The sequence below is a fragment of the Aotus nancymaae genome, unplaced genomic scaffold (genome assembly GCF_030222135.1).
Source record: "Aotus nancymaae isolate 86718 unplaced genomic scaffold, 86718_ANA_hifiasm-v0.15.2.pri h1tg000046l, whole genome shotgun sequence".
NCBI classification, from domain to species: domain Eukaryota; kingdom Metazoa; phylum Chordata; class Mammalia; order Primates; family Aotidae; genus Aotus; species Aotus nancymaae.
In genome coordinates this window covers 355,434-376,999 of record NW_026988460.1, presented here as the reverse complement: position 1 = coordinate 376,999, position 21,566 = coordinate 355,434, and the positions used below count along the sequence as shown (strand labels likewise).

The 21,566-nt window shown below is 41.2% G+C and overlaps 1 protein-coding gene and 1 long non-coding RNA gene across 3 annotated transcripts in view; both read right to left on the bottom strand.

Annotated features, from left to right (window-relative positions):
* Positions 1 to 6,672, bottom strand: part of SLC25A26 (solute carrier family 25 member 26) — a 165,982-nt gene extending 159,310 nt beyond the window's left edge. Inside the window, exon 1 of the mRNA XM_012473770.3 lies at positions 6,556 to 6,672. Within this exon, the coding sequence (XP_012329193.1) occupies positions 6,556 to 6,588 (33 nt within the window). The 5' untranslated portion in view covers positions 6,589 to 6,672. The remainder of the gene's footprint in view (positions 1 to 6,555) is intronic.
* An 8-nt stretch (positions 6,673 to 6,680) lies between these two features.
* On the bottom strand, positions 6,681 to 18,193 carry LOC135268865 (uncharacterized). 2 transcript variants are annotated; one of them, XR_010337196.1, is made up of 5 exons: positions 18,108 to 18,193; positions 14,687 to 14,776; positions 9,101 to 9,202; positions 8,679 to 8,957; positions 6,681 to 6,941 (listed from the first exon to the last, which is right to left on the bottom strand). It is a non-coding gene; the product is annotated as an uncharacterized LOC135268865 (long non-coding RNA). The 2 variants fall into 2 exon arrangements; XR_010337197.1 differs by lacking the exon at positions 9,101 to 9,202.
* Between the last annotated feature and the right edge of the window lie 3,373 nt (positions 18,194 to 21,566).

Here is a 21,566-nt window from a genome sequence, read left to right as displayed (position 1 = left end):
TTAATATTTTCTTATCCATTACCAACTGCCCTTTACTCCCTATTAAAAACTAGGAGGCCACTATCCAGAAAAGATTTGAGGCAAAACAACAAAAGAGGAAACCTCCTTTAAGAGTATACCCCATACTTCATTCGTATTACCTTTCCTCACTCCACCCAAGAATCCCTGGCATCTTAACCCATTTCATTCCTCTCAGCTCTCCTACTGCCTGCCAGTAGTTCTCAGCAAAAGAGTAGGTTCAGTGAGAAGACATCCAAGTATTATGAAGAAGCCCCCCAGATGACACCACCAGCCAAAAATCACCTCACTACAAAACAGAAGGAAAAAAAAAAAAAAACTATAAGCAGTCCTCACTTTGCATGGTACCTACATACATGAATTCCAGTTACCACGGTTTACTTAAATAACATGAATCTCCCAACAACCCAGGTCAAATTTCAGTTACTCCAGCATATTGACTGTGAGTAACTCTAAAAGTGTAAAACTTACCACCTGTTCAGTCTACAAATCACAATGCAATTAACAGAAGTCACTATTAGTTCATGCACAGACAGCAAAGCATATAGCTGTGTTACCGCCTTATCTCCAAGTAATAAATGCACATGGCATTTTACAAAAATAGAAAACTGATGAACAAAGATGAAAGTGCAAAGAAATGAAAAGTGGTAACACGAAGTTAAATAAAAATCAAACATAAATGGTGGTAAAGAAGAAACAGCTGGCCATGGAAATAGTCACATTGCTGTCATTAATCTAGATAAGTAACCAGAGAAAGTAAGTGAGAGCAAACTTAATATAAATGAGGAAAGTAGTGTGATAAAAAGGATAAAAATGTCCCAGAGTAAGTTATGCCAGCAAATCTTCACATTAAAGGAACTCACAACATCGAAAGCACAAAAAATGTTAGAAGTTGATCCAAACTGAGAAAGCAGTATGACAACTTGCCAAGGCATAAAAAGATGCTTCCTCTGTAATATATAATGAGAACACAAGCAAATGTTCAAACTACTGTTGATAAGGTTTTGTCCAAAAGAATTAAGGTATTAATGTTTCTAATATTTTAAATTACAGTGCACTAAATAAACACCAGCTTTGTAGTTTTTCACCTATATATTTACAGCTAAAGCATTTTTTAGGTTTTGACAAAATTAGGGTCAGTCAGGCGTGGTGGCTCATGCCTGTGAAACCTTTCTCTACAAAAATAATTTTTGAAAAATGGTAAATGAGGGCTGGGCTCAGAGGCTCATGCCTGTAATCCCAAAACTTTGAACCCAAGTCGAGAGGATTGTTTGAGGCTAGTAGTTCAAGACAAGCCCTGGCAACACAGCAAGACCCTGTCTCTACAAAAAAAAAAAAAATTAGCCAGGCATGGCTGGTGCATGCTGCTAGTCCCAGCTACTCAGGAGGCTGACTGAGGTGAGAGGATGAGTTGAGCCGAGACAGCACCACTGCACTCCAGCCTGGGCAACAGAGCAAGACCTTGTCTCAGAAAAAGAAAAGAACACATATGATACAGTTTGGCTCTGGATTCCCACCCAAATCCCATCTTGAATTGTAGCTCCCATAATTCCCAAATGTTGCAGAAGGGACCTGATGAGAGGTAACTGAATCACGGGGGCAGGTCTTTCCCATTCTGTTCTGGTGCTAGTAAGTCTCACAAGATCTAATGGTCTTATAAAGGGGAGTTCCCTTACACATGCTCCAGTCGGCAGCCATGTAAGACATGACTTTGCTCCTCCTTGGCCTTCCACCATCATTGTGAGGCACCCCCAGCCATGTGGAACTGTGAGTCCATTAAACTTCTTCCCTTTATAAATTACCCCATCTCAGTTACGTCCTCATCAGCAGCATGAGAACAGACTAATACAGTAAATTGGTACCCAGAGTAGGGTGCTACTGTCAAGATACCTGAAAATGTGGGAGTGACTTTGGAACTGGGTAACAAGCAGACAGTGGAAGAGTCTGGAGGGCTCAGAAGACAGTAAGATGTGGGAAACTTTGGAACCTTCTAGAGATTTGTTGAATGACTTTGACCAAAATTCTGACAGTGGTATGGACAATAAAATCCAGGCTGAGGTGGTCTCAGATGGAGATGAGGAACTTACTGGGAACTGGAATAAAGGTCACTCTTGCTATGCAAAGAGACTGGCAGCATTTTGCCCCTCCCCTAGAGATCTGTGGAACTCTGAACTTGAAAGAGATGATTTAGAGTATCTGGCAAAAGAAATTTCTAAGTGGCAAAGCATCCTTGAGGTGACAGAGCATAAAAATTTGGGAAATTTGCAGGCTGATAATGTGATAGAAAAGAAAAACCCCACTTTCTGGAGAGAAATTCGAGCTGGCTGCAGAAATTTACATAAGTAACTAGGAGCCAAATGTTAATTGACAAGACAGACAATGGGGAAAATGTCTTCAGGGCATGTCAGAGACCTTCATGGAAGCCCCTCCCATCACAGGCTCCCAGGCCTAGGAGGGAAAAAATGGTTTCCTGGATGGGTACAGGGCCCCCCTGCTCCGCACAGTCTCAGGACTTGGTGCCCTGTGTCCCAGCCACTCCAGCCACAGCTAAAGGGGCCAAGGTACAGCTCAGGCCATGGCTTCGAAGTATGCATGCCCCAGGCCTTCACAGCTTCCACATGGTGTTGGTTCTGCAGGTGTGGAGAAGAGAAAAACTGAGGTTTGGGAACGTCTGCCTAGATTTCAGAAGATATACGGTTATACCACAATGTCCAGGCAGAGGTGTGCTACAGAGGCAGAGCTCTCCTGGAGAACCTCTGCTGGGGCAGTGTGGAAGGGAAGTATGGCTGCCCCAGTAGGGGGTCCCCACACAGAGTTCCCACCAGGGCACCAGCTGGTGGAGCTGTGAGAAAAAGGCCACTGTCCTCCAGACCTCAGAATGGTAGATCCACTGACAGCTTGCACCCTGTGCCTGGAAAAGCCACAGATACTGAATGCCAGCCCATGAAAGCAGCCAGGAGGGGAGCTGTACCCTGCAAAGCCACAGGGGCAGAGCTGCCCAAGACCATGGAAACCCGCCTCTTGCATCAGCGTGACCTGGATGTGAGACATGGAGTCAAAGGAGATCATTTCGGAGTTTTAAGATCTGACTGCCCTGTTGGATTTTGGACTTGCATGGGGCGTATAGCCCCTTCATTTTGGCCAATTTCTCCCATTTGCAGTAAGTGTATTTACCCAATACCTTAAACCCCATTGTATCTAGGAAGTAACTAACTTGCTTTTGATTTTACAGGCTCATAGGCAGAAGGGACTTACCTTGTCTCAGATGAGGCTCTGGACTGAGGACTTCTGAGTTAATGCTGGAATGAGTTAAGACTTTAGGGGACTATTGAGAAGGCATGATTGGTTTTGAAATGTGAGGACGTGAGATTTGGGAGGGGCCAGGGTGGAATGATATGGTTAGGCTCTGTGTCTCCACCCAAATCTCATCTTGAATTGTCACTCTCCTAACTCCCATGTGTTGTGGGAGGGATGTGGTGGAAGGTAATTGAATCATGAGGAAGGGTCTTTCCCATGCTGTTCTGATGATAGTGAATAAGTCTCACAAGATCTGATGGTCTTATAAAGGGGAGTTCCCCTGCACATGCTCTCTTGTCTGCCACCATGTAAGACGTGACTTTGTTCCTCACTTGCCTCCCGCACAATTGTGAGGCCTCCCCAGCCATGTGGAACTCTGAGTAAATTAAGACTTTTTCCTTTATAAATTACCCAGTCTTGGGTATGTCTTTTTTAGCAGTGTGAGAAAAGACTAACACAATGTAATCCTACCACCAAAAATACTTAGTGTTATTTTGGGATATTTCAATCTGGCTTTTTTTCCCCCATGAATGCAACAGGTTTTAACATAGCTTTAATTAGACACAAGCAAATACACATACATGCAATGTTGTTTTCTCTTAATTTGATCTCATAAGCATTTTCCATGTAATTACAATACATTCTCTTCACAAGCGATATTTTTAATGACTCCAGGCTAGTCCAAGAAATGGGTTTCCCATTGCTTGCCTAATTCTTCCCCTTTTGTCCCATGTTTTAGTAGTTTCGTACTGGCTTCACTAAGTTAAATGTTATTAATATAAGTATCTTTAGGTTGCTCTTACTTAGTTCCAGTTGCTTTCCTAAAAGTATGCATTGATCAATGTACTTTTTGAGGATTGTTTCTAGATAGCCCACTCTGTGCTCCAAATGAAAACCAACATCCCAGAGGCTCTCCCCTTATTCAGTCCTCTTCATGAAGCTTTAGGAAGGGAACATTTCAATCTCTGCTACTTGCCAGGCTCTGTTCTGCATGTTTAATGTTATCTCACTTAATTATTCAAATCTAAGTTTCAAGACTTCAGCAATCATCCAGGCTTTTCGTTCATTCAAAGTAGTACTGAGTGCTTACACCGTGCCAGGTACTTGTAACATAGTAGTAAGCAAAACCAAACTCCCTGAGGAGTACTCACCCTGTCTCAAAGGCACTCCAAGATGTTAAAAAATAGCCACTCCATTTCTGTACTACTTTGATAATAAAACATTTCAATGGCTTCCATTACACTTCAAATGAAATACAAATTATTTTCCCTAGCCCACAAAGCTCCACCTCAGCTGGCTTTGCCTACCCCTCCAATACTATCCCCTGACATGCTATCCTTATCTATTAGGCCTCACCATTTGAATACTCTAAGCTCTTTCCATGTGAGCTATTCACCATGACTGAACTTCCCACTCTGATCATCAAAAATTCAAGCCCCTTCCCATCTTTTAGGTTTTAGCTGAAATGTCACCTCTTTATGGCTTTCCTTGGTCACTCTATCTAAGAGGTTCACCAGTACTTCCCTACTCTGCCATATCTTCAGTTTGTTTCTTTCATAGCACTTATCATTCACTGCAACTGTCTGTTGGCCTTTCTTTCCTGAGATGGGGTTTTGCTTATTTGGCACTGTATCTACAAATCCTACCACAGTACCCAGTGGGCAGAATCCATGGCAGATAAACTGTGTGCTGAATCAATGAAATGTTTTTCCTTCACTTGGAATGAAATCTAGTTTCTTGAAACTTCCACCTATTGATCCTAATTTTACCCTCTATAAGTACATTGGGAAAAAAAGTATACTGCATGTGTATCATATCATACTTTAATTAAGTATATATTTGTTAACTGCAGCACTCACCTGGTTTTTAGCAACTGCAACCTTTGCTGACTTCAGAGAGACTATCAAGAACCAGGTGAGGGCATGGACTTCCAGGTGACATCACTTGGGTTTGAACATGAGCTCCAAAACTTACACACACGAAATGGATCTCACTTGTGTGACTTTGAACTAGTTCTCTAACCTCTTGGTATCCCTGTTCCCTTATCTGGAAAACCAGGATAAGGCTTCAATTGCTTTGAGAATCAAATTGGATAATGTAGGTAAAGAGCTTACCCCAGTTTCTGGCACAGGAACGTTAGTTGACAAACTACTACTGCTGTCTCACCAGCTAGACAGGAAAGCTCCTTGAAAGTGGTAACATTATTTCTTTACATTTCTAAGAGGTAGCTTATACAAGATTCAACAAATCTAGATTTAAAGCCATCATCCTACAAGTCTGGCTAAGACATCCCTTTCTTCCATATATTCCCATAACACCCTGAACCTAGCCCACCTGTTATTTATCCCAACAGTCATTTTGTCTCCAACACCTGACCCTTAGGAGCAGATCTATCTGGTTCACCAGGTTATCCTCAACACCTGCAGCACCAAAATTGGGTAACTAAGTAAATAAATCACTGCGGCCTTCCATTTACCCCATGAAAATAATTTTTAAAATTATTTATTGTCTGTCTCTGCCCACTCCCACACAATGAAAACGCAGGCAGCCAATCTGTGTCTTGCTAACTGCTATATCTAGTAACTCCTACCGGAGGCTCCAAAATATTTGGTAAAAGACGTTTTGTTTTGTTTTATGTGGATTCTCGCAGTTTTCTACTACGGAATTAAATACTAAGCCTGTCTACTGACTCCACAGCGTTATTGATGGGCTATGTGCGCTCATCAACATATCTTCAAAGCCTAGGCTTGGAGTAGAAAAAGCAGATTATGTATTGAATGAACAGATGGACTTGTCATTTTCTAAGACTGAAAAGAGATGCAGCAAACTGACAAACGTAGTACTGAATAGAAAGGCTGTGAGAGACTTTAGTAAGGTTTTTTTGGTTGTTACATACATACATTAACTCCCAGCATCTCTACAGTAGTTATGCTATTTAAAAGTAGTTAACAGTGCATAATGTTAGCTCTTTTTTCTTTTAAGTAAATGAGTGTGCAAAAGCGAGTCAAATACCCCCTCGTTCCCCAGCCTGTCTCTTACGACCTGGCAATACAGGCATCGCCTTGACACCTGGCCTGCCGGTGGCCTGGGAGCCCCGTGCTACCTCTCAGACCTGGCTGCCAGTAACCCGAGGACAGTCCAACGCGCAAAACCGGAAGACAGCTAGAGCAGAGGACCCCCACGGGCTCCAGTGCTGGATGCCGGCACTCCAAGCAACCCACCCCACCGCCCCGCACTCACCACCAGCGAGGCCATGAATCCCGGCCGGTCCATAGTGCCGCGGACCTCGTCAAGGCTACCATCCAAGTCAGACCAGAGACGGACGGCGTCCTCGTGCGCCGGGCGTCGCCATCTTTGAGGCGGGCCTGTCTTGCACTTCCGGGAACACGTGACGTAGAACCACAACAACTGCACGTGCGACGCTGGGGAGGGGTGCCAAGAGGCGGGCCAGAGAGGAGGGGCGGGGCCTCAGGGAGTGTGGTCGAGCTAATTCTCGGCAATTTTCTTACCTTAGTTTCCCGCAGCAGCTTTGTGAGCAGCTAGACGGAGGAACTCTCGCGAGCAAATGATCCTCGGCTGGGATCCAGGAGAGGACAGCCCTAGAATGGGGCCGAGGTGATCCTGCACTGTAAACCCAAAAGAGGCGTGGCTATGGTGGAGGAGGAGTCGTGAGGGACAGGACTAACCTCGGGAGGCGAGATTCGGAATCCTAATCGGGTGTTTCATTTTGGTTTATCTCTTAGTTTTGTAAACACATTTTATCTGAATTTATATTAAATTAACTTATCTGAAGGATATTACATAAAGATAGAGAAAAATACTTCAAAAATTTCCTTACTGGAGCTAAAAATTAGCATCTTCCATTTTTCCTTACACACAGTTATTGCACTTAAAATTATTTGTTTGTTCACTTGCTTACCTGCTCATGTTGTTCGCTGTTGTACCCCTGTGTACACTTCAAAGTACACGTTATTATGTACTTAATAAAATCTCTTGGAGTGAACCTCTTTATATTTATTAAACAAATACCTTGTAAACTTCTGTGTATATTAAGGGCCAGCTACATCGCAGACGTGGTGCCAAGTGATTGACAGACTTTTTTTTCATTTAATCCTTTCACCAACCTTGTGATGTTAGCACCACTACTGTCCTCATTTTACAAAGGCTCCTGAAGGCTCCAACAAGTAACCCAATATTGACTACAGAGAACATAGCAGAGCAAGCACCGAAAATATACTTAATGCCTTCATCATCTTTCCTCAAAACCCTTATAATAACCTGAGCAGGCTCCTTGCCTGGCCTTTCTTCAATCCCTATTCTATAACACTGCTAGAACTATTCTTATAATTATTCTTACTCTCTTCTAGGTAAAATGATCTAGAAATTATTTGCAGAATAGCTTTGGGTGTTAGATGAAATTCAGATTCTGAGCTATCACCTGCTGGGTTTGGGCATAAGTTTCCCAAGATTGAGTTTTCTCCTCGGTAAAGTGCTAATAATGATAGTAACTTTTTCATGCGGTACTGTTCTATTAACAGATTAGACAAGATAATGCACTCAAGTTCTTAGCCTAGTTCCTGGCTCATAGAAAGTACTCTCTAAAGATGATGGTAATGTCATTTCCCTGCTTACGGCACCCCTCTGCTGCCAGTAGAGACAGTCCAGCTCCCTAGCATGGTCTATACCTCTCAGCTGGTGTCTCCTGTCACTCTTCCCACTAGCCGGACTACACACAGACTATACACTTTCAAGCCTCCTCATTTTGCCCATGTTGTTCTCTCTACCCAGAATACCTTTGCCTATGCTGCCTGTAGGCCCTCTGAAAACATGCTAGTTCACTTTGTCAAGGCCAGCTGTTGCTGCTGTTTCTGTCTTTAAAAGGCTCATGTATTTTGGTCAGGCCTACCCAGAATAATTTCCATTTTTATTAACTCAAAGTCAACTAATTAGACACCTTAATTATATCTGCAAAATCCCTTTTGCTATATACTATAACATAATTCTGGTAGTAATGTACTTTCATACTCACAGGTCCTGCTGACATTCAATGGGGTGATTATGCAAAACACATTCTCGGCCAGGACTCTTGAGGGCCACCTTAGAATCTTGCCTACTTCACATTCCTATATACACTACCAGCAGCCTCCTCAAAGGCCATCAAAGTTCTATCAATAAGCTTTCACTGACATTCCCCTCAGTCTTCCCACCTTTCACCTACTGCCTGGTGCCAATGGCACTCCCACAGTTTAGGAATTACAGTAGTAGCCACCTCCAAGTACCAAAATCTATATTATTTGTCTATTTCTGCATAACAAATTACCCCCAAAATTTAACAGACTAAAGCAACAATAAACTTGTATTACCTCACACAGTTTTCATACGTCAAGAATCAAGGAGTCATTTAGCTGGGTGGTTCAGACTCAGAAATCTTCAAGACACTACAGTCAAGATGGTGGCCAGGACTATATCATAAGACTTGATTGGGACTGGAGGATCCAATTCCAAGATGGCTTACTCCCATAACTGGCAAATTAGTGCTAGCTATTGGCAGGTGGCCTTAATTCCTCATGGCATAGATCTCTACATAGCGCTGCTTGAGTGTTTTCATGATATAATAGCTGGTTTTTCCTAGAGTAAGTGGTCTGAAAGAGAACAAGACAGAAACTACAAAGTCTTTTATGACCTGTCCTCATAAGTTACTCAGTTGTTATTCCAGCGATTGTCTATTGGTTACACAGGTCATCCACATTTATTATGGGGCTGTACTACACAAAAGCATAAATACCAGAAGATGAGGATCACTGGGTGCCATCTTGGAAACTGGCTACCACATCAGGGAAATGCTGGTGAACACCACGATTAGTTATGAATACACTCTTCAGAGTGGCTAAAATTGAAAAGACCAAGTGTTGGCAAAGATGAGGAGCAACTGGAAATCTCATACATTGCTGTTTTGAATTTAATATGGTACAATCATTATAAAATCCAATGCCCCACTTAGGTATTTACCCAAGAGAACTAAACGTTTATACAAATACTTTTACATTATATTTCAAAGCAGTTTTATCCATAATAGTCAAAAAATGAAAACCTGAATATCTATCAGCTGGTGAGTATATGTATAAACATATTACGGTACATCCTTGCAATGGAACATCACTCAACAATGAAAGATATGAATTACTGATACATGAAACAACATCGATTAATCTGAAAGCATTATGCTATGTAAAAAAAAGAGACTACTTATATTACAATTCCATTTACGTGAAATTGCAGAAAAGACAAAATTATAGTGACAGAAAGTAGATCAGTAGTTTCCAGGGGGTGAAGGTAGAGGCAAAGGATTGACTACAAAGTGGACACAAAAGAATATTTTCAATTATGAAGATATTCTCTATTATTATTGTGATAGTAGTTGCATGGGTATATACATTTACTAAAATGCATTGACTTGCACAATTAGAATGGTTATACTTAGTATATGTAAACTATAAGTTGGCTCATGCCTGTAATCCCAACACTTTGAAAGGCCGAGGTGGACAGATCACCTGAGATCAGAAGTTCGAGACCAGCCTGGCCAAAATGGTGAAACCCTGTCTCTACTAAAAATACAAAAAATTAGCCACATGTGGTAATGCACACCTGTAGTCCCAACTACAGAAGACTGAGGCAGAAGACTCACTTGAACCCAGAAGGCAGAGGTTGCAGTGAGCTGAGATTGTGTCACTGCACTCCAGCCTGGGCGACAGAGCGAGACACCATCTCAAAAACAAAAAAATGTATATGTAAACTATAGCTCAATAAAGTTGATTAAAACATTACTGTATTACATGATGATGAGGATTAATAATACATGCACAGAAATTTTTAGTCCAGTGATTGGCATATAGAAAATATTGAGTTTATTCTGTATTTTCCTATTTAAGTTAGATATTCTGAATATTATGAATGAGAGACTGCTAAGTTATCAAGATGCATAAGTACTTTGTGATACATACTACTATAACTTCCTAAGTGAAAATAAATCTTATTTCTAGCTACTAATGTTCCTGGAGGTTTTTAATGTAATTCCTTCCCTAAGAGAAAATTTAACCCAGACTTACAACATTAATTTTGATTTAATACATCCTTTGAAGTGTAATCAAGAAAAAAACTCTTTTCTTCTTCAATGCAATGATTGTCTTTAACTTTGTAAGAAAAAATTGTGTTGATGTCATTTTCTGGTAACCTGGAGGGAAACGTAATTTATCAGGTACCTTTCAAAATCAAGGAGAAATACATATTCTCTCCTTTTATGCAAGGTAAAGGCTTTACCAGGTATTACATGAGACCACTGGAAGCCCTTTGGAAAGTACAGATATTACAAACATGACCTAGGGCCTCCTTTTCATGAAATGCTAGCAGAAAAACTCATTACTACTTGTGCCTGCTTTTTAAGTGGAATATTTCAATGCATCATCATTATCACCACATTGCAGGCAGCATATGTTCTCAAATCTTTCATTTTAAAAGATACAGGCAATGTGGTAAGCACTGATTTGCATTATACATGTGCTATTATAATAATATGGTCTTTCTCACTTAAACTATCACTGTAAGTCAAGTTTTCTTTTAAACAAGCTCTAAAATCTTAACAGTATTTATAAAAATGAGCAAGAAATCAAAGATACAGCTCACAAAAGAATTAGGCCTAGCTCAGAAAAAAAATAACCACAAAATAAAACCAAGGACATAATCTTCAACCACGACTAGGCTTAAGGTCCAAGCCCCTGTTACTGTTGTTGTTTGTTTTTTGTTTTGAGACAGGGTCTTGTTCTGTTGCCCAGGCTGGAATGCAGTGGTGCCATCTCAGCTCACTGCAGCCTCAATCTCCGGGTTCAAGCAATCTTCCTGCCTCAGCTCCACAAGTCGTTGGGACTACAGAAGCATGCCATGCCCAGCTGATTTTCTGTATTTTTAGTAGAGATGGGGTTTCACCATGTTGTCCATGCTTGTCTTGAACTCCTGAGCTCAGGTGATCCACCCACCTCAGCCTAGAATTACAAATATGACCCACTGCGCCCCGCCCTGTGTTACTAATTTTTGTTGAAAAATATGATAATACTTGTCAAGATCTGAATGTGTTCCCCAAAATTCATATGTTGAAATTTAATCGGTGAGGTGCACCCTTTAGGGGGCAAATAGGTCATGAGGTCTCCTCCCTTGTGAATATGATTAAAGGCTTCATAAAAGAAGCTTCACGGCCGGGCGCAGTGGCTCACACCTGTAATCCCAGCACTTTGGGAGGCCGAGGCACAGATCACAAGGTCGGGAGTTCGAGACCAGGCTGGCTGACATGGTGAAACCCTGTCTCTACTAAAAATTCAAAAATTAGCTGGGCATGGTGGCTGTTGCCTATAATCCCAGCTACTCGGGGGGCTGAGGCAGGAGAATCACTTGAACCCAGGAGGCGGAGGTTGCAGTGAGCCAAGATCATGCCATTGCACTCCAGCCTGGTCAACAAGAGCAAAAACTCTGTCTCAGAAAAAAAAGAAAAAAAAAAAAGAAGCTTCACAAAATATTCATTCAGCCTTTTTTCCCTTCCACCTTTTGCCATGTGAGGGCACTGTTCAAAGTGCCATCTTGGAAGCAGGAACTAGGCCCTCCCCAGACACTGAATCTGCCAGTACCTTGACCTTGGACTTCTCAACCTCCACAATTTTGAGCAATACATTTCTGTTCTTTACAAATTAACTAGTTGGTGGTATGTTGTTACAGCAGCACAAATGGACTAAGACAACAGTTACAATCATTTTCAATAAAAATATTCCTGGAAGTATTTCACTCCATCTGCAACAGGTGGTAAATATATATAATGGAAAGAAAGTCAAATGAAAATTTTAAAAGATCTGTTTGAAAAGTCAGTTTTCCTTTAAGTGATTGAATCAAAAAAGTATTTGTTATGTGGCTTTATGTTTGCATTTCAAATTACAAAGAGAGAAAAAGATGACTCTTTCAATAAATGCTTTTGGGACAGTCAGCTAGCCATATTTTAAAAAATAATGTTTGAGCTTCATCTTACACTTTGCCTCCAAAAGCAGTTCCGAATTTTTTTCATTGATATAAACTATTAAAATAGTACTGAATCCCAGAACTATGTGAGGCTGAGATGGGAGGATCACTTAAGCCCACGAGTTCAAGACTAGCCTGGGCAACGTGGGGAGATTATGGTTCTACAAAAAATAAAAAAAATTAGTCAGGCATGGTGGCACATGCCTGTGGTCCCAGCTACTCAGGAGGCTGAAGCAGGACAACCACTTGAGCCTAGGAGGTCAAGGCTGCAGTGAGCTGTGTTCATGACACTGCATTCCAGCCTGGGTGACAAAGCAAGACTCTGTCTCAAAAAATAAAAATAAAATTTAAAATTAATAATAATAATAGAACAAAAACATAAACATTTTACATTTTCCTTTTCTTTTTGACACAGAGTCTCTCTCACCCAGGCTGGAGTGCAGTGGTGCAATCTTGGCTCACTGCAACCTCGGCCTCCCAGGTTCAAGTGATTCTCCTGCCTCAGCCTCCCAAGTAGATGGGATTACAGGTACCCGCCACCATGCCCAGCTAATTTTTGTATTTTTAGTAGGATGGAATTTCACCACATTGGCCAGGCTTGGCTGGAACTCCTGGCCTCAAGCCATCCGCCCACCTCGGCCTCCCTAAGTGCTGGGATTACAGGCGTGAGCCACCATGCCTGACCAAGGTAAACATTTTTGTATTCTTGACATAAAGAAACATTTTCTATGTCCAAAAAAAAAAAAATATATATATATATATATATATATGTTCAGTTAATAGCTTTACTATTAAAAATTAAAATAAAAATAAATTTTCAGAGAAAAATATGTGCAAGGTATATAATCACATCAAATTTAAGTATAAATAGTTCCCATAACTCAATAGAAAAACACTAATACCAAGAGAAAAAAAATGGGTAAAGGTCACAAAAGTAGAAATACAAATATATAATGAACATGTTAAAAAATATTTTCAACTCATTAATAACCCCAAAATGAAAATTAAAACAAGAAAGCATTTTTTTTAACATTTTAAACAGGTAAGGATTTTCTTCTAGAGGAAGAATCAGAGCAACTTCTGGTGAGCAATATGGACATATGTAATAAAATCTTATGTAAGTCTGTTTTGCACTGTTATAAAGGAATACCTTGGGCTGAGTAATGTGCAAAGCAAAGACGTTTATTTGGCTCATGGTTCTGCAGGCTGTACAAGTATGGCACCAGTGTCTGCTTGGCTTCTAGTGAAGCCAAGCTCAGGAAGCTTTTATTCATGGCAGAAGGTGGAGTGGGGGCAGGCACATCGCATGGTGAGAGAGGTAGCAAAAGGGCTGCCAGGCTCTTTTAAACAACCAGCTCTTACGTGAACTTATTACTGTGGAGAGGGGGCCAGGGCATTCAAGAGGGATCCATCCCCATGACCCAGACACCTCCCATCAGGTTCCATCTCTAACTATGGGGATCACATTTCAATATAAGATTGGGAGGGGACAAACATCCAGACCATATCAAACCCTAAACCCTGACATTTCCGGGGACTTTTGCATTACTGATCGTTTTTAATGAATACTTTTTTTTTTTTTTTTTTGAGTCAGAGTCTCGCTCTGTCACCCAGACTGGAGTCCACTGGTACAATCTCAGCTCATTGCAATCTCCGCCTCCCGTATTCAAGTGATTCTCCTGCCTCAGCATCCCAAGTATTAAAGACTACAGGTGTGTACCACCACGCCCAGCTAATTTTTTGTATTTGTAGGAGAGACAGGGTTTCACTGTGTTGGCCAGGGTGTTCTCAAACTCCTGACCTCAAGTGATTTGCCCGCCTCAGTCTCCCAAAATATTGGGATTACAAGTGTGAACCATCATGCCTGGCTAATAATTACTATTAATTGCAACTATTATCATACAAATCTTTTGCTGCTGACTTGTGTGGAGCTGACAGCCACTCACATGATACTGCTTAACTTCCTAACTTTCTCCATGAGCAAGTTGAAATACACCTGCCTAGACTTTACTAAGAGTGAATTAACTATCACAATTGGCTTTTGTTCAACATTTGACACATGATGAAGCTCTGGCTAGGTTTCCAAGACATATATAAAAATCAGGATGAAATGTTGCTCACCTAATTTTCACATTCTCTGACAAAGATCTCCACTCTTTTATGGAAATTATTCTAAAACCTTATGCCTTGTGCATTGACCATCCGTCAGGTCCACAGCCTATTGCATTGAAATATGACACAGAAGTGCCTTTGCTGTAGCTGTTCCCCTCTAGTGAAGTGGCAATGGATAAGTGTAGATCACCCCTGTGACACGTACCTGACACAGATGACAACAACAAGTGACCTTTCTCGTCCTTTGTCTATTAATATAGTGAAGGGCAAGTGCAGCTGCTTTTCCTTTGCCATACTGGAAATAATGAGAAAACATTAAATGGGATTGATAATTTTCCTGTTAATCAGAAACAAATTTAAACAAAAATATCCACCATTAAATCACAGTCTTCTGGCTAAGCCCAAATAAGAGTTTTATTATACTCCAAATCAATTAATTCCATCAGCAAGTGCTAAGTGCCTGGTACCTATCGTAACAGTCTTTTTTTAATATATAAACACCTTACCGATTCAACTCTTTTTTTTTTTAGTAGAGTCTTGCTCTGTCACCCAGGTGGCAGTGCAGTGGTGCAATCATGGCTCATTGCAGCCTTGATCTCTTGGGCTCAAGCGATCCTCTCACCTCATTTTTTAATTTTATTTGTTTAGAGACAAGGTCTCACTCTGTTGTCCAGGCTGGTTTGGAACCCCTGGTCTCAAGTAATCCTCCCACCTCAGCCTCCCAAAGTGTTGGGATTTCAGGCATGAGCCACCACACCCAGCCTCAACTTGCCTCTTAACCATGACTTTACTGTCCTTACAGTCTGCTAGATTAAGAAGCCTGGCACTTGCACAACTTCTTATTTATCCTTAATGCCAAAACTGTCACCTAATCCTTCAGGGACACCATTCCTCTCCTGTCCTTTTGCTCTACACAATACCTTGGTTTATGCCTTCAAAAATAGTAACTTGGTCAGGCACAATGGAGCACACCTTTAGTCCTAGCTAGTTCAGGGAGGTTGAGGCAGGAGAGGTGCTTGAGCCCAGGAGTTTGAAGCTGCAGTGAGCTATGGTCATTCCACTACACTGTAGCTTGGGTGGCCAAGTGAGACCTCATCTCTAAAATAATAATAAGAAGAACGTAACGGCTGAAGCAGTCACAAGAAAACTTCTCTGACTCCATATCCCCATTCTCAGTTCACCTGGACAGTCTGCATGAGCAGGAGAAAGTGTAACCACTTATGCCAGGCCATGTGTAGGGGTCTGAGACCCTATTTACTTTCTCTCTTAGTCTACACTGCCACCTTGTGATTTAAGTGTTATAATGGAGCCTGAACTCCTCACTTCTGAAAGGAAAACAATAAAACCCAAAAGGAAGTCATTGCCACTTTGGAAGACAGTTTGACAGTTTCTTAACAAAGCTAGATATAGTTTTAGCACAGAATCCAGAAATTGTGCTCCTCGGCATTTTCCCAAATGAGCTAAAAACTTATGCCCACATGAAAACCTGCACGTGAATGTTTATAGCAACTTTTATTGTTAACTGCCAAAATTGGAAGCAACCAAGATGTCCTTCAGAAGGTGAATGGATAAATAAACAGGTACATCATACAATGCAATAATATTCAATGCTAAAAAGAAATGATTTGCCGGGCATGGTGGCAAGCACCTGTAGTCTCAGCTACTCAAGAGACTGAGGCAGGAGGACCTCTTGAGCCTCAGAGTTCCAGCAATGGGGTATGATTGCACCACTGCACTCCATCCTGGGGAGGAGAGAAAGAGAGAGAGACAGGAAGGAAGGAAGGAATGAAGGAAGGAAGGAAGGAAGGAAGGAAGGAAGGAAGGAAAGGAGGAAGGGAGGGAGGGAGGGAGGGAGGGAGGGAGGGGAGGGAGGGGAAGGGAGGGGAGGGAAAGAAAAGAGCTATCAAGCCATGAAAAGACATAGAAGAAGCATAAATGCATATCTCGGCTCACTGCAACCTCTGCCTCCCAGGTTCAAGCAAATGATTCTCCTGGCTCAGCCTCCTTAGTAGTTGGGATTACAGGTGTGCGCTACCATGCCTGGCTAATTTTTGTATTTTTATTAGAAATGGGGTTTCACTATGTTAGCCAGGCTGGTCTTGAACTCCTGACATCAGGTAATCTGCCTGCCTCGGCCTCCCAAAGTGCTAGGATTACAGGTGTGAGCCACTGTGCCTGGACCGTGCCTGGCCTAGTTCTTGAATTCCCAGTGGTAACATTTCTTAGTCACATTTTATCCTCCTTTTACCCAGGGAGGAGAGAGGGAGGAGAGGAAAGGATAAAAGGAAAGAAGGAAAGGACAGTGAAAGGAAAAAATAAAAGTAAGATGATTTAAGAAAAGGAAAGGATCATGGCCCCCTGCTCCATGTTTAAAAGACACTTTTTCTACAACCCAAACATGAAAAGACAAATAAATGGGTACACAAAATATGGAATGTAGATTTATACATGTGGTGGAATATTATTTACCCTTAAAAAGGAAGAAAATTCTGGCACATGTTACAATGTGGATGAAACTTGAAGACATTATGCTAAGCAAAATAAGCCAGTCACAAAAAGAACAACCTTGTATGATTCCATTTAGGTGAGGTATCCAGAGTAGTAAAATTTATAGAGATAGAAGTAGCATGGTGGCTCCCAGGAGCTTAGGGGAGGGGAAAATGGAGAGTTCAGTGGATACAGTATTGAATCACTCATTGAATTGTTCAGTGGATACAGTATTTCCCCCTTATCCATGGGGCATACATTTCAAGATTCCCAACAGGTGATGCCTGAAACCTCAGAAGGTACTGAAAGTACTGAACCCTACGTATACTTTTTTTCCTATAAATATGTACTGATTATGAAGCTTAATTTATAAATTGGACACATCAATAATGAATAATAAAATATGGATAGGCACACTGGCTTACATTGTAATCCTGGCACCTTGGGAGGCTGAGATGGGAGGGCTGTTTGAAGTCAGGAGTCAGGAGTCTGAGGCCAGCCTGAACAACAGAGCAAGACCTTGTCTCTATTAAAAAAAAAAATTAATAAGCCAGGCATGGTGCTGTGCACCTATAGTCCCTGCTCCTCAGGAGGCTGAGGTGGGAGAATCACTTGAACCCAGGAATTTCAGGCTGCAGTCAGCTATGATTGTACCACTGCACTCCAGCCTGAGCAACAGGACACCTGGTCTCTAAAAAATAATAACAATAAGTAGAACAATCATAACAATATACTGTAATAAAAGTTATGTGAATGTGGTCGCTCACTCTAAAAATATCCTAATATTTTTGGACTGTGATTCGGTTCACTCTAGCTAACTGAAACCACAGAAAGCAAAACTGCAGATAGGGGGAGATTTTAGAGTAGCAGTTGGAGAAGATGGAAAAATTCTTGAGACATACAGTAGTGATAGTTGCCCATGTACATTGAGCAGCAAATGTACTCAATAAGCTGAATATGCTTAAAAATGGTTTAAACGGTCATTTTTATGTTATGTTATATTTACAATAGATGACATACTTTTTCTTCAGAAGGGATGAAATGCATTTAAAGTATTTGATTTCAGAAATGAAATGTTTGTGAAACATTTGTGAAATTTCTCAGTCTCAAAGAAAAGCTGACATATGCAAAGTTCTTACTTTTTTTTCCTGTTTTTAAAATTTTCTATCCACTGGTCACATCACAGCAACATTCTTTAATGCACAAATAATCAAAGCTCTCTCTCCTCCCCCTTCAATGCCATTTTGCTTCATTAAGTCAGACTTTCTGGAGGAAAAGAGAGAGGGACGCAGCAATCAGTGCAAGCTCTATTATGAGCCACAAGACCCCAGATAATTCACCAGCACGGAAAAGTGTAAAAGCGTGATAGGGATTTGAATTTCCATTCACCGGCTCCCTCATCATTACATGCCACTTTCAGGCTGTTTCCCATTTTTTACCTTCCTCATTGCAAACCTTCCAAAGAGCTTCGAGGCACTGTGGTCCTTTTATTTATTACCCTCTGTCAAACAAACAGCAGGCCTCCACTCCAAAGGGCACAACCCTCTATTCTTCTGAGCTACCATCGTGCATCCTAAATGAACACAGTCTGCTTAATGCTACAGGTCGAACATAAATCTTCTTGATCTGTCCCCAGGTGAACCCCGCTTTAGAGTTCAAAGAATCTCTTGTAAAAGATAAACGAATACCTTTGCATTGTCGTTTCTCAGGTTCAATGCTGCTGACACAGCAAGATAGCCACCATTCCCCAAATAATTACAAGAGGACATGTTACCACCTACACAGTAATGTGTCGTGCAGGTGCAATCCCGCAGCCTCTATTGTTAGTTTTGGCCTATTCACATGCTTTATTTCTCAGTAGACATATGTTTGCTTTTAGCCTGAGTGATCTGGCCCCTGACTGTTGCTTCAACTTCATAGCTTGCCGGTCACATTTCCTTGCTGACAAAGCTTTGGCGATACTTGGCTTTTTGCATGAGTCGAGGCCAGGCGCAGTAGCTTGTGCCTGTAATCCCAGCATTTTGGGAGGCTGAGGTGGGAGGGTTGCTTGAGCCCGAGAGTTCGAGACCAGTCTGAGCAACTTGGCAAAAGCCCATCTCTACAAATAATTACAAACATCAGCCTCACGTGATGGATGGCATGCTCCTGTAGCCCCAGCTACTCAGGAGACTGAGGTGGGAGGATTGCTTGAGCCCAGGAGGTCGAGGCTGCAGTGAGCCAAGATCACACCACTGCAATCCAGCCTAGGTGACAGAGTGAGACCCCATCTCAAAAAAAAAAAAAAAGTCACAGTTGTCTATACCTTCAGCCTCAAGACATTTGCACATGCCAATCCCCACTCCCATGTTTCTCCTTATCCTTCCCTGACAGTTCAACTTAATGTGGTTTTGTAAGGGAGATTGTCTTCTCCTTCACATCACCCCACTCCAGCTTTCCCCCATAGCATCACGTTTTTTCCCCTGAACTTACTGCAATTTGTAATTCTACATTTGTGTGCTCATGTCTTTAATATCTGCCTCCACCACCAGATTTTAAAAATGTGTGAAGACAGAGGCAATGTCTATCAAGTTTACCACCAAATACTCAGTGCTAGATATATTATACAGGCTCAATTGCTGGAATGTAGGAAAGAAGAGGGAGAAGGAGGAAGGAAGGAGGAAGTGAAGGAGCCATACACAGTTGCATCTTTAGCTCCATAACAAAGCTGATGTGCATCAGGAAGGTCCAATAGGCATCCGAGACTACTAGAAACCTATGCTAGGGGACGGTTGTTGCTATCAACACCGTCAGGGTACTCTTTCCCTCAGGAAACTATTGCTTCTATATATACCTTTTTGAGGTTTAGAGCAGAGATTTAATATGTGAAAGAAGAAGAATAGCTCTCTGCTACAAAGAAGGGTCCCAGAATGTCAATTTGAATGCTTTTCCGGCAAGAGAGCATGTGAAATCCATGTAGAAATCTCTTTCCTAATTTCAGGACCTCTGATCCGGGGCCTCTCCCTGAGTTCATTGACATTGGCCTGTCATGATATCCTTTAAAAAAAAAAAAAAAAGGCTCTCTCAGAGACAAAACTGATTCCAACTAGAGCAATGAGAAATCAGTTCTGTTGTGGCTCAGTTGGCAAATAAATTGGCCATTTCACAAGAGCAGAAAATCATCTCTCTTTTTAAAAGTCATTATGATGAGCAATGAAACTATACGGTGCTTGAAGAAATAAAACAGGAAGATAAAAAAAAGAATTTAGATTTTTATTTTAGTAGAGCTTAAGAAAGAATGATTAAAAATAAAAGTTTCCAAAACGTTAGAATACCATTGACTAATCCCTTAGAAACAGAGTAGTTTTTCTGTAGTGCTTTAACTATATAAAGTTTTTTTCCATGTAATATGTAAGTTGCCCTCAGTTAGTACTTAGAGAACACTGTGCTTACACAATGCTCATAGTTTATGCGAGCATATAATGGATATTTAACCCTTGAGAAAGCTATCTCTGTCTTGCTGATAAACTATCTGTTTCAACAATGGGGTAATAGCAATAGTAGTTTATCGTTATGTCACCTTTCTTTTCAACCTCTACTTCTCAATTTCTGCGATAGTCCTGTAAAAGAAAGATTACATGGGCAAGAAAATTGGCACAGATGTTACAATAAAGTTTTAAAGTTAAGTTGAGAAATACATTTCTAAAATATATACTGTGTGCCTGTCTTCTTTCTCAAGTATTCTACATTTAACAATAAGACTACTTGGTAATGAGAAAATAATTTAGTTTTAACTATGCATTTGTTTACATTCAGGTTTATTGCATTTGTCAGTTACTTTGAGCAGGAACTTAGAGATGAGGTCCATTGTTTCATAAGCATTGTATTCTTTTTCATCGAAATTTATGTAGAATATTGTGAGTAAAATCACAATGTGCTGAACAAAAACTTGCCTTTAAAACAAGTTTGGAGTCCGTCTTCTCATCATACTGTCTCATTGGAAATTAAGATTATCTTAATATATAATTCAATAATCAAATGGAGATTAAAATATATGTGGATGGTTATACCTGCCTTGTTTGCCATGAAACCCCTAATTATCGGAACTGCACCAAGAAAGGAAGAGTCATAAAATGGACTAGTATGGTCTAAAGGACTGGGAGGAAACTGAGGCTATAGCTTCTCTGTGTTAAGATGATATGCATGTACCTTGTATGTGAGGCAGCTAGACATGACTTATGCAGGTGAGGAGGGCACTTGCGTAGCAGTTGGGTCTCCTAATAAGGCACAGATACTGTACATGTTGTCCTGTATCCATCTAAAAAGCTAAGAAAAATATGGTGTTAGGTTTTAAAGTCTGTTGGGTCTTTTGAGTGTGATTGCCACGTGAAACCTGTAACTAGGCCAGGTGAGGTAATCCCAGCACTTTGGGAGGCCAAGGCAAACAGATGGTTTGAGCCCAGGAGTTCAAGACCAGCCTAGGCAATATGGCAAAACTCCATCTCTACAAAAAAAAAAAAAAAAATAGCCAGGCATGGTAGTGCATGCCTGCAGTCCCAGGTACTTGAGAAGCTAAAGTGGGAGGATGGGAGGATTGCTTGAGGCAGGGAGGTGGAGGTTAC